The sequence below is a fragment of the Fukomys damarensis genome, unplaced genomic scaffold (genome assembly GCF_012274545.1).
Source record: "Fukomys damarensis isolate Sample0158 unplaced genomic scaffold, DMR_v1.0_HiC HiC_scaffold_71411, whole genome shotgun sequence".
NCBI classification, from domain to species: Eukaryota; Metazoa; Chordata; class Mammalia; order Rodentia; family Bathyergidae; genus Fukomys; species Fukomys damarensis.
The window spans coordinates 1-11,183 of record NW_022972323.1 but is presented as its reverse complement, the minus strand read 5'-3'; the positions used below and the strand labels follow the sequence as shown (position 1 = coordinate 11,183).

The 11,183-nt window shown below is 57.1% G+C and overlaps 1 protein-coding gene across 1 annotated transcript; it reads left to right on the top strand.

The window, feature by feature from the left end:
• Positions 1-888: 888 nt before the first annotated feature.
• Positions 889-9,496, top strand: Slc25a10 (solute carrier family 25 member 10). Its single transcript, XM_010639167.3, has 10 exons — positions 889-1,920; positions 2,329-2,443; positions 2,521-2,569; positions 2,731-2,772; positions 3,438-3,481; positions 3,564-3,634; positions 3,883-3,975; positions 4,223-4,300; positions 5,165-5,221; positions 5,310-9,496. The coding sequence occupies exons 1-10, from the start codon at positions 1,837-1,839 to the stop codon at positions 5,409-5,411; spliced, it is 735 nt and encodes a 244-aa protein (XP_010637469.1). The 5' UTR covers positions 889-1,836; the 3' UTR covers positions 5,412-9,496.
• Positions 9,497-11,183: the final 1,687 nt, after the last annotated feature.

Genomic DNA, 11,183 nt, shown 5'->3' with positions numbered 1-11,183 from the left:
CTTGGGCCTGCGGCGCCTCTTGTGGCGCCCGCCAGGAGGCGCGGGCGGAAAGCCTGATTCGTGGTGCAGGTGACCTCCGCAGGTGGTGGCCAGGCCGCGCGAGGCAGCCCCTGGTCCTCTCCTCTTGGCAGATGGTCGAGCGGCCCGGCTCTGCGCTTTAATACTGTTTGAACTTGTCCCCTTTGAGCCATTCTCCCCTCCCCCGGTATTCCACGACTCTGCCCGGTTAAAAGTGGTGGCCTGTCTGAGGGTGCACAGGTGTTGGTTCCTGGGGACCCCTAGGTAGTGGTGGGTGCCCAGGACAGGCTGGGGACGCGGGAGGAAATGAGGACCTGGCCTCTGCTCGCCCCACTAACTGGAGTGGAGGTCAGAGGCCAGGAGGGATGTGGGGGCGGCACAGCCACAGTGTGATGCCGGCAGACCCTGTTTGCGTGTGGCCCCGGGGAAGCGCATGGGCATTTTTAACTTTATTTGTTTGAGAAAAGTGTTCATGGGGCAAAATAAGACAGAGTGCTCCTTGTTCCGGAGGCCAGCCAAAGGCCAACGGGCATTTTCTGACCCTGCCTCGCCACAGAGAACAAAGAAGGGCCTGAGGCTTTACCCGGTCTGCCAGGGGCAGGCCCTGTGGTCACGCGGTGGCCTGTGGACGGGGCTTAGCCTACCTGAGCACCCCTTCCCTCACCCCCCACCCAGAGCCACGGGGTTCAGCACATATGGCCTGAGCTGTTGACCCAGCTTTGGGGTGGCACCTGCAGCTGCTGAAAGGTCCAGGCTCATCCCTCCATTTAGGACCTCTGTTTTTTACAGGAGTGGCTTTTCTAATTAGTAAAAGCATTGACACCCAGTTACATGTGGGGGACAGGACCTCACCTGTCCTGGGAGGGTCCTGGAGGCTGCTCTGGCCTCAGAGAGGTGGGGTCACAGTGAGCAGGAAAGCACAGCTGGATTTGGAGAGAGAGTCCAGCCCTCTCCTCCGGGCTGTTTTTCCTAACTCTTCTGACCCTGTGGCCAGCCAGCTGAGTCTCTGAGGGAGCCCAGGTCTCAAGAGTCCTGCAGCCTGTGACCTGGAGTGCTGCTGCTGACTTCTGTCTAAGGCCCCTGTGGATGTCACTGCCTCCCCACCCAGCCAGATGCCACCTGGCTGCAGGACAGTGTCTGAGCGGTCAGGGAAGGTGGCCAACAAGGTGTCCATCCTTCAAGACAGACAGTGACAGTGCCCAGCCTCAGGGAAGATGACCATGGATTTTCTCTGAGGGCTGCTCACCAGGGCCTCCTGGGTAACCCCTTAAAAACTTATTTTGAGGCTCCTTGATCTGTCCCCACAGACCCACATCCTGTCTTCATCCTCCTGGCCACTCCTCACCTGGACAAGGGCTGGTGCCCACATGGCCACTCTGGCCGGGGCCCCACCTCTCTGTCCTGCCCAGCTCACACAGTAGGAAGATGCACTCATGTTGCTGAGCCTATGATCTCTGCTGTCCCCTGTCCCCATCTTGTGCACAGGGCTGGCCCTTGAAGAAGGCTGGGGTGGGGTGGTGAGCAGTGATTATCACTGTTTTAAACCAGAGTGGGAACAGATTCCAGGCTGGATGCAGAGTCCCTGGCCAGGTCCCTGAGGAGCCTCCACCACCCTGTCTGTCTCAGTGTCCCCAGGTGGCACTGAGCCCATAGGTTGTTGCAGGGGCCTCATCAGAGGGACGTGGGGCCTCTGGGCAGCATCTGCTCCGCTCCTGGTCTCTGCCGGCCTGGGCCTAGGCAGCAGGGCTGGCTGTGTGCAGAAGTGACCTGTCCCTGCCGCAGGTGCATCTGCAGACGCAGCAGGAGGTGAAGCTGCGCATGACCGGCATGGCGCTGCAGGTGGTGCGCACCGACGGCATCCTGGCGCTCTACAATGGCCTGAGCGCCTCGCTGTGCAGACAGGTGTGCCCCCCTCCCACGGAGCTCTCCCCTTTCCCGTCTTCAGACGGGCCATCCCAGATCCATGCTCTGGATGCAGCCCCTGGCACCCCAAGGAGTGCAGCTTCCTCCTCCTTCTGCCTCTGGGCCCCATAGCCCCAGTCTAGGTGTGGGGCAGGGTCCTGCCTTCCAGGATGCTGGCTCTTTTCTTACGGCTGGGCCCAAGACCTCCACTTACAGATGGGGAAACTGTGGTGGGGGAGGTGGGAGAAAGCGGACCATGCAGCCCTGAGTTTGAAAGTTGGCCCAGCCACATGCTGGCCTAGTGGCCTGGGGTGGTCCCTTGGTGTGCCCTGTTCACAGGGTGATTGGTGACGGTACCAAGGCTGGGGTGAGGCGTACCCATCCCTAAGTCGGGTCCCTTCTCCCCAGATGACCTATTCCCTGACACGGTTCGCCATCTACGAGACTGTACGGGACCGCCTGACCAAGGGCAGCCAGGGGCCTGTCCCCTTCTACAGCAAGGTGCTGCTAGGAGGCATCAGCGGTAAGCACTGGGCCGGGTGGGACTGGCGAGGGCCAGAGCACCGGGAATCACTTGTGCCTGCATATTTGTCACCACAGGTCTAACCGGAGGCTTTGTGGGGACCCCTGCAGACTTGGTCAATGTCAGGTTTGTGTAGAGCCCTGGCCCCAAGGTCAGGGGCTTTCTCGGTTTGCAGACAGGGCAGGGATGAGCAGGGCCGGTGGCTCGTCTAACAGGTAACCTGTTGAGCTCACCCGCTGCCCTCAGGCCCCTGAATAGCGTGTCCAGTGGCCGCCCTTCTGTTTCAGGATGCAGAATGACATGAAGCTGTCTGTGAATCAGCGACGCAAGTGAGCGGAGCAGTGGGCTGCCCTGGGGTGGGCAGGAGAGGCCCCGGGTGGCTGATGTGAGGGGGACCGCAACAGACCGTGATGTCCTTGGGCTCGTGTGGAATGCGGGTGGGGAGGCTGGTGGTCTGCAGGAACAAATGCCGTAAGTGGCTGCCCCGGGGTCATTGGGGTGTCGTCCTTGGTCCCCCAGGACGGGCTGAGGGCTGGGAACCAGCGGCACCTAGGGACAGTCCTGGGCCTGTTTCTGGTGTCAGGGGCCCTCAGAGGCTGAGTGGGCACGAGACATACATGCCCACTCCAAGACAGCCCCTCCCTGCCCGCTGCCAGGGATGCCCAGTGTTCTTTGACCCTAAGCTGACAGACCCTCCCCTGGGGCAGTCTCTGGTTTCCTCCCCAGACCCTCCTTCCCAGAGGGCAGTGCCTCACCCAGCATGGGGCTCTGAGGGGCCTGGGGGTGGCCTAGGCTTCACCTGCAGATAGGACCAGCCAGAGCTGCAGCCCCCTAGAGGGCCTGGATCCCATGTACATCCCCAGGGACGGGTCTGCTGGCCCCTGAGCCCTCTGTCCCTATGATGCCTCTGCAGAAGCTCATGGCCGGTGACAGGGGTGGACCCTGGGGCTGTGGCCAGGGTAAAGCTCATGTACCCATTCTGTGTCCCTGGCAGCTATGCCCATGCTCTGGACGGCCTGTACCGCGTGGCCCGTGAAGGTGAGAGGAGCAGGCACTTTGTGGGAACCCCCTTCCCTACAGGAGTCTAGGCTGGGTGCCGACTTCCCCCTTCTTCTTGCAGAGGGTCTGAGGAGGTTATTCTCTGGTGCGACCATGGCATCCAGCCGCGGGGCCCTTGTCACTGTGGGCCAGGTAGGGTTCCTCACAGGTCAGGCCTCAGAGCTGGGCAGTGGGTGTGGGAGCCACCTGCTGTCCCTTGGAGAGGCACAGGTGGGTCAGGGCCACGGCCTGGGTCTGACCTTGGCCGGCCAGTCCTTAGCCTGGCCTCCAGACTTGCCCGCATGCAGGTGTGGCAGTGATGGAGTCCAGATGCTTGGTCACTGTGGGGTGGTGTCATGGCCTCTGCCTGCTTCCCTGGAGCTGTCCCTGTCCACCTACAGCTGTCCTGCTATGACCAGGCCAAGCAGCTGGTCCTCAGCACTGGGTACCTGTCCGACAACATCCTCACTCACTTTGTGTCCAGCTTCATTGCGGTGAGTGCCCTGCTGTGAGGGCTGAGAGCACCCGGGTGAGTGTAGGTATGAGGCAGTGGGAGGCTGGCAGGAGGCTGTGCGATCTCTTGGGGACCACAGCAGGAGACAGCGTGTCCTCCCAGGCCTAGGCAGGTCTGGTGTCCCTTATCCCCACTGCCCCTGGCCCGCAGCCTCGGAACACCTCGGAGCTGAAGGGATGGGGGGCAGGGAAGGGCCACAGGCCCACTGTGACCAGGTGCCTCCTCAGGGCGGGTGTGCCACGTTCCTGTGCCAGCCTCTGGACGTGCTGAAGACCCGCCTCATGAACTCCAAGGGCGAGTACCAGGTGAGGCTGTGCTGACATCTGGCTGCCCACTGCCGGGTCCTTGCCCTGAGCCCTCGTACCCTTGGGGCAATCCCCATGGGGTGTGGGGACACCGGGATGGAGCTTTCCCTCTGCACTCTTCCCTTCTGGTTGCATTCCTCCAGGGAGCCCTCTAGAGCTGGAGAGGATTTTGCCTTTCCAAGGCCCATGTCTTCCTTTAAGCCCCATTTCCTGCTGGGCGTGGTGGTGCATGCCTGTAATCCCAGCACTTGGGAGGCTGAAGCAGGAGGATCACAAATGTGAGGCCAGCCTGGGCTACATAGTGAGTTGAAGGCCAGCCTGAACTACATGGCGAGACCCTGTCTCAAAAAGCCAAAAATAAACAAACTGGATCTCCCTTGCACATTGATGGAGTGCTCAATGGGAACCACCTGGGCAGAGGAATGCAGCCCTTGAACTGGGTGTCTGGCCGTAGCTCCCCCATTTCTGTGGTGTCCTCTATCCCCGCAGTACCTGTGACCATCCCTTGCTCTGCTCCCTGACTCTCCCTGGTTACTGACTGTCATAGTTCTGTTCAGCCTCCCAGCCCCTGGGTGCACCGTCAAGGCCCTGGTTGGCTGTCTGCAAGTGGGGTGCCTGCAAGTAAGATAGCCTGAGCGCTTTGGTACTGTTTTTTTGTACTGGGGATTGAACTCAGGTCCCTGTGCTTGAGAGCAGGTGGCAGCACCACTGAGCTAAATCCCCAGCCCATTTGGCCTCCTGTTGATGTCCTTGAGGACCTCAGGAGCCCTCGGGGCCACCGCCTCCAGCTGGTACCAAAGGGGGTGCATCTGTCCCCCTGAGCAAGAAGCCACTTCCTATATCTCTTCCCTCTGTCTCCTTTAGGGGGTTTTTCACTGCGCGGTGGAGACAGCCAAGCTGGGACCACTGGCCTTTTACAAGGTATGGTGGGCAGCAGGGGGCTGGGGCTGGGGTGGTGGGCAGTGCCCTCCTGGGCCCTTCACTTCTCCCTCTCTGGTTCCTTGCCCAGGGCCTCTTTCCCGCTGGCATTCGTCTAATCCCACACACTGTGCTCACCTTCGTGTTCCTGGAGCAGCTGCGGAAACACTTTGGCATCAGGGTGCCCACCTGAGGCCACCAGCTCTGGGCTGAAGATGAGCGGGGTGTGGCCTCCCCTCCCCAGGCCCCTTCCTGCCCCAAGTGCTCCCCTTCTTGCTCCTCCCTAGCACCAGTCTCAGGAAGAGGGCAGGAGCGTCCCTTGGGCTGGCTCCCCACCCTCCCGCCTCCACTCCTCCCCAGCAGGTGGTGGCCCAGCTGGGAGTGGCCGGCTGACATGTGTCCGGCTCTGGCTGAGGTTTGCTCCTTTCATGAGCCAGTGCTGCAGATGAAAGCACCGTCTACCAGCAACCTCCACCGAGGGCCTGGCTGGCGGGCACTGTGGGGTGTGTACCTTGCAGCTGCCTGCCACACTCGTGAGCACATGCACTTTACTCTCACGAGAGGGACCACAGCTTTAGCATCCTCAGAGGTAGCGCCTCCCTGGCCTGCTCCTGGGAGGGGGGACGGGTGACAGATCACCAGCCAGGGCCAGGGCGGCAGGTCCCCTCACACCCCTCTCTAGGTACAGCTCCAGATGCTTTAATGATTTGCTTTGCCAGACAAAACCTCAGTGCCCACAGCTTGCTGCTGTCCACCTGCCTAATGCCCTCCCATCCTTGTCCCTGGGAATACAGCCACAGGCAGTGGCAGGCCGTGGTGTGTCCTGCTGGGCTCCCCTTCAGGTGTGGCCTGTGGTCACCCCACAAGAGCCCCTAGCAGCCAAAAACTGCTGCCACAGCAGCCAGTTTGTGTGCTCGGGCACCATGCCCTCCATCAGGCCCTAGGGCTGCTGCCCTTCAGCTCTGCATGGGTCCAATAAAGGATAGTGACCTGGGTGACCCTCTCCAAGTCTGTCCCTCCATACCACCAGCCACCTCATGGTGCAGTGGCAGTGGGGCCTCTCTGCACCCCCAGAGAGGACAAGAGGAAGGAGGTGAGGACAGAGGGAGGGTAGGGGTGGGGTGAGGTGTGGAGAGGCCTGGGCCCATGGTGCCGCCCCTCCCAGCAAGGCCCTGGCACGCGGGGAGCCCAGGTCTGAATATCTGTAGGCAGGACAGGTTGGTCTCCCTGGAGCCAGCCCCCAGCTGTGGGGCGGTGGTGACCCTGGCTAGTGTCCAGCCAGCACTGCCTGGCCCAGGAGACCCTGGAACTGCAGAGCAAACAGGGTCAGAGGGCAGATGGAGCCAGGCCCTGCAGAGGCCTGTGTGAAGTGCAGTGCCGTCAGTGTGAGCCAAGCAGGGTGTTGGGGAGCCAATAGCACCGCTCTACGAGTTTATGGGGCCACTGTGTGAATAAGGCTCTTGGGGGCAGCCTGTCCCAACTTCTGCAACAGCCCCGAGTCTCAGCCCTCTCTAGGAATTTGAAGCAGCTCTCAGTCCTGTTATTTACATATAAATATCTAAATGCACTGCTTGAGCTGTACAGCCTGCAATCACAGCACTGTGGGAGCTGACTCAGGAGGATGGAAAATTCAAGCCGGGCCTCCGGCTTCAGTCCGCAGTGCAGATCCCCAGCTCTGAACAAACGGGTCTGGGTGTGACTCAGTAGAGCTCTTGCCCAGCATGCCCGAGGCTCTGGGTTCCTTCCACAGCACCACCAAAACATTGATATAAACATACACACACCTTAAACCAAAATCACCATAACTGCAGTAGTAATTGTTTACAGGTAAAAACGTAATGGTGCATCTTTCACCTCCAGTGTCCATCTGGTGGTCAGCTTTCCCCAAGGGCACTGCTGTGAGTTGGTCTTCCATCTAGAGGCCAGCAAGGGCCGCCCCTTCTCCACCCTGCATTTCCAGTCGATCTGCCCAGGCCCACTTGGCAGCTAACCCAGCTGCCCTGCTCAGGGTGGGCGCAGGGGGCAGGCAGGATGGATGGAGGTGGGAAGCACAGGGTGAGGGGGTGGGTCGGAAACCCCACTCTAGGGCCATGAGGTTGCTGAAGAGCTGCTTCCTGTGATCCCAGGCTCAGCTTGTTGGTTGGAAGCACTGGGCAGAATCTCCACACCAGGGCACTTCCCCCAGCCTCCTCCCTGGAGGCAGAGCACCCAGTCTGGTTTGGCAAGGTGGTTTGGCCCAGGGTGGAGTGGGAGGGACCCCAGCTTTCCAGGCCACAGGGGAGGGCTTGGGCCCAACTCTCCTCCCAGCCTTACAGAGCAGCGGAGGCCGAGGCCCAGCTGGGCCAGGACAGAGGCCAGCCACAGAGGGGGTGGTGGCTTTTCCCAGTCACGCTCAGGTCCTAATAAGTTTGTAGCTCTTGCAAATTTACAGAGTAATCATTTACTGTCAGGAAATGGGAGCAGAGGTGCTGAGACAGTCCCAAGGAGAAAGAACAGGCCAAGGCCCCAGGACTGCCACCAGGCTGCACACAGGGCCCAGGGCTGACCCTGGAAGGGACAGGCAGAAACAACATGTGATACCGCAGGGCTGCCACATCGGGCGAGGCTGTGGCCATTGCCATTTGTTTTGGGGAGAGGCTTCACAGTGGGCATCGGAGGAGGGAAGCCAGGTGAGCCTGTCCCCTTTGGGAGGCTGGGAGCAGGGCTTCCTGTGGCTTCCAGTGTGGTTGGATTAGGGACAAAAGGCAAGCTAGCAGGTACTAGCAACGAGTGGTCCGAGCTGACTGCTCCAGGGCTGCGACCTGTCCGGCTGGACTGGTTGGTGCAGACCATGGGCCAGAGTTCTCCTCAGTGTGAAGGGTTTTCCTAGAGCAAATCCAGGCCGTGATCCCTCCACCTTTCCCAAGGAAGCAGCCAGTGTCCAGATTCCTGGGAATTTTCCAAGGGAGGAGGGGAGGGACAGCTGCAGGGTTGCCTTCCTCCTCCTATGCCCCTCTGTCCCCCTCCTATCACCTGGGCCCGTGGGGGGGACCAGCACCCTCCAGTGCCTTCCCAGCTCTGCCCTGCACCCCAATCAGCCTCACAGAGAATCCGGGCTTCACCGGCTGCCCCACACTTCCTGTTCTGCCTTTAGCCTTTGCTCCAGTGTCCTAGCTCCACCAGATGGCTCTTTCCTGCTGAGTCACCTCTGGATTCCCAGGCAGGTGGTTTGAGGTCCCTAACCCTAGGGCCACCTCTGCGTCTGTGTTGGGCCAAGAAGTTCTCTGGCCCCTGGAGGAAGGGAGCTGGAAGCCACTGAGGACGACATGGGGCCACCTTGGCCCTAACCTCTCTCAGGGAGGCCTGGTACCCACTCCCTGATGGTGGCCAGACCATGCCTCTGGGCTGGGGACCCTGCGCCTATAGGTGTAGTGCAGGTAGGGCACCGCCCGTCCTCATTCCAGTCTGGACAGCACCCGAGGCGGCCCCCTTCCATGGTCCTAAGAGAACTGGGGTATCGGAACAAAAACCCAGGAGGCCACTCGGTGAGAGCACAGGCGCTGGATCTCCTGGTCCAACCTTTGCCCTTTGCCCTACTCAGACCTTATTAGGGATTCATGTGCAGTCTTCCTGGTGTGTGTGGTTGAAATCAGCATGGATTCTGGGACAGGCATGGGTGTCAGCACCCTTTCAATCAGCTCTGCTGTCTCACCTGCAGACCCAGTGAGGCAGCCGGGCTGGACACATGCTTTACGCTCCAGAAGCCAATTCACCTGTGCACAGGGCAGGCTGTGTGCCCTTCCCCACTGGGTGCACAGGAGCCTGGCATCCGTCTCTGCTGTAGCACGGGGACACTGCCCTTGGCCAACAAGCACTATGAAGTCGCTCTGGGCTTGAATTTCAGGGACTTCGGACCCATCATCAGGGAGGGGTTTTTGGAACTTTTTTTTTTTTTTAAACAAGGTCCAGCCTTTGATCTGTGGTGTCCTTTGTGGTCCCGAGACAGATGGGGACACATCCTCAGTTTCCTGGCCTCCATGGAAAATGTGCCTGCTCGCTCTAACCCAGTTCTGTGAGCAGAGCAGGTGAGGGGGCTGGTGACTGCAGCTTTAGTCTAAGTGGCACCACTGTGATGCTTTACCTGGTTCTGTGATTGTTATTTAACTGGGAAAGTTCCCTGGAGGGGCACTGAGCCTTTCCTAAGTAAGGCAGATTGTGGGCCTGAGGCAGAGTAGAAGAAATTAAAAGAAAGGTAGAAAAGAGACAAGGAAATCATAGCTAAAAATTGTACTTTTAAGAAGTCTGCAAGTGCTGGGCATAGCGGCACACACCTGTAATCCTGCACTCAGGAGAGGAGGCTGAGTCAGGAGGATCACTGCAGGAGACGTCCCTGCCCAGTACTAGCATGTCGCGAGCCGGCGACGCAGAGCACTGTCCAGCAGTGTCTCAAACCTGAAAGAGCAGCGGGGTGGAGATGGGGCAGAGAGTGAAATGTGATGGACTGATCGTTATGGAAAAAGGCAGCAATGCCATTAGAAGATCCATCAGTGTAAAACTGCTAACATAGCACAGAGTTCCACCAATTGTGCAGAAGCATAGTTTGAAATGTGATGGAGTGAACATTATGGGAAAAGGCAGCCATACCATTAGAAGATCCATCAGTGAAAATTCAAAAAGCATCCTTTAAACGTTGCAAACTGGTAACCTTTGGGAATATAAATGTCTGATTTTTAGCAAAATGAATAAGCTTATCACCAGGGTAATGATTGTCAGTATCTCCTGAATACTGAATAAAAGCTAAAGGCCAAAAGTCTGTGGTCTGTAAGAGCCAATTGCATTGTTCTTTATCATAAGGAATTATTATTTTATGAGGTTCAAATCCAAAGGTACGTTTTGAAAATTTTCTAGCCTGCACACAAAGTTTAGCAACTGCCTCATAGTAAGGCAATACACTCTTGCCTGAGTTAGTAGATAAATGGAAGCAATAAATGGGTGTGTTTTGCCATAACACACCTGTTGGTGTTCCTTGGGGAGGACAAACCACAAAGAACAAAGGCTTAGAATAATCAATGTAGGAAATTTGTTGTTTTTCTATTGCCAATTGAACTGTCTGTAGGGCTTTCTTTGCTTCTATAGTGAGCTCTCGAGGGGAATTTGGAGAAGGCTCTCATTAAAATATCAAACAATGGTTTTAATTCATGAGTAGATAATTTTAAATAAGGACGTAGCCAATTAATATCTCCTAATAATTTTTGAAAATCATTAAGTGTTTTTAAATGATTGGCATTTAGAACTAACCTTATTATGGGCTATATAACTATTATTTAATTGAAATCCTAAATAAGAATAGGGAAAATTCAATTGCACCTTATCGGGGGCTGTATTAAGGTTAGCGGCTTTAAGACTCAGCACAAGATCAGTATAAGAATATAATTCATCCTCATTTAAACACGCTAACAATAGATCATCCATATAATGTAGGATTTGAACTTCGGGCCAATTTTTTTGAACCTCAGAAAGGGCTTTAGCTACGAAATATTGACGTAAGGTAGGGCTATTGGTCATTCGCTGAGGTAATACTTTCCATTGATATCTTTTCATGGGCTGAGCCTGATTGATTTCTGGGAGACTAAAAGCAAAATACTGTTTATCCTCATGTGTCGCGAACCAGCGACGCAGAGTACTGTCCCGCAGTGCCTCAAACCTGAAAGAGCAGCGGGGCAGAGAGAAAGGAAGGACGCCAAGAGTCTGATCAAGGCGACGTTTATTGCAGGCAGGCATCAGCTTTTTAAAGGAAAAGACCGAACTATTATGGGCTAGGATTACCATAGTAACCTCAACACCCACTCCACGGGAACGAGGGTTCACACGGGCAAGAGAAAGCAGGCTCAAGAAAAACAAATTAACAACACTTTCAACTAATAATCATGATTCCCAAAATAGGTGGAGGAACTTAACAAAATGGAGTTACAACACCTGACTCCTA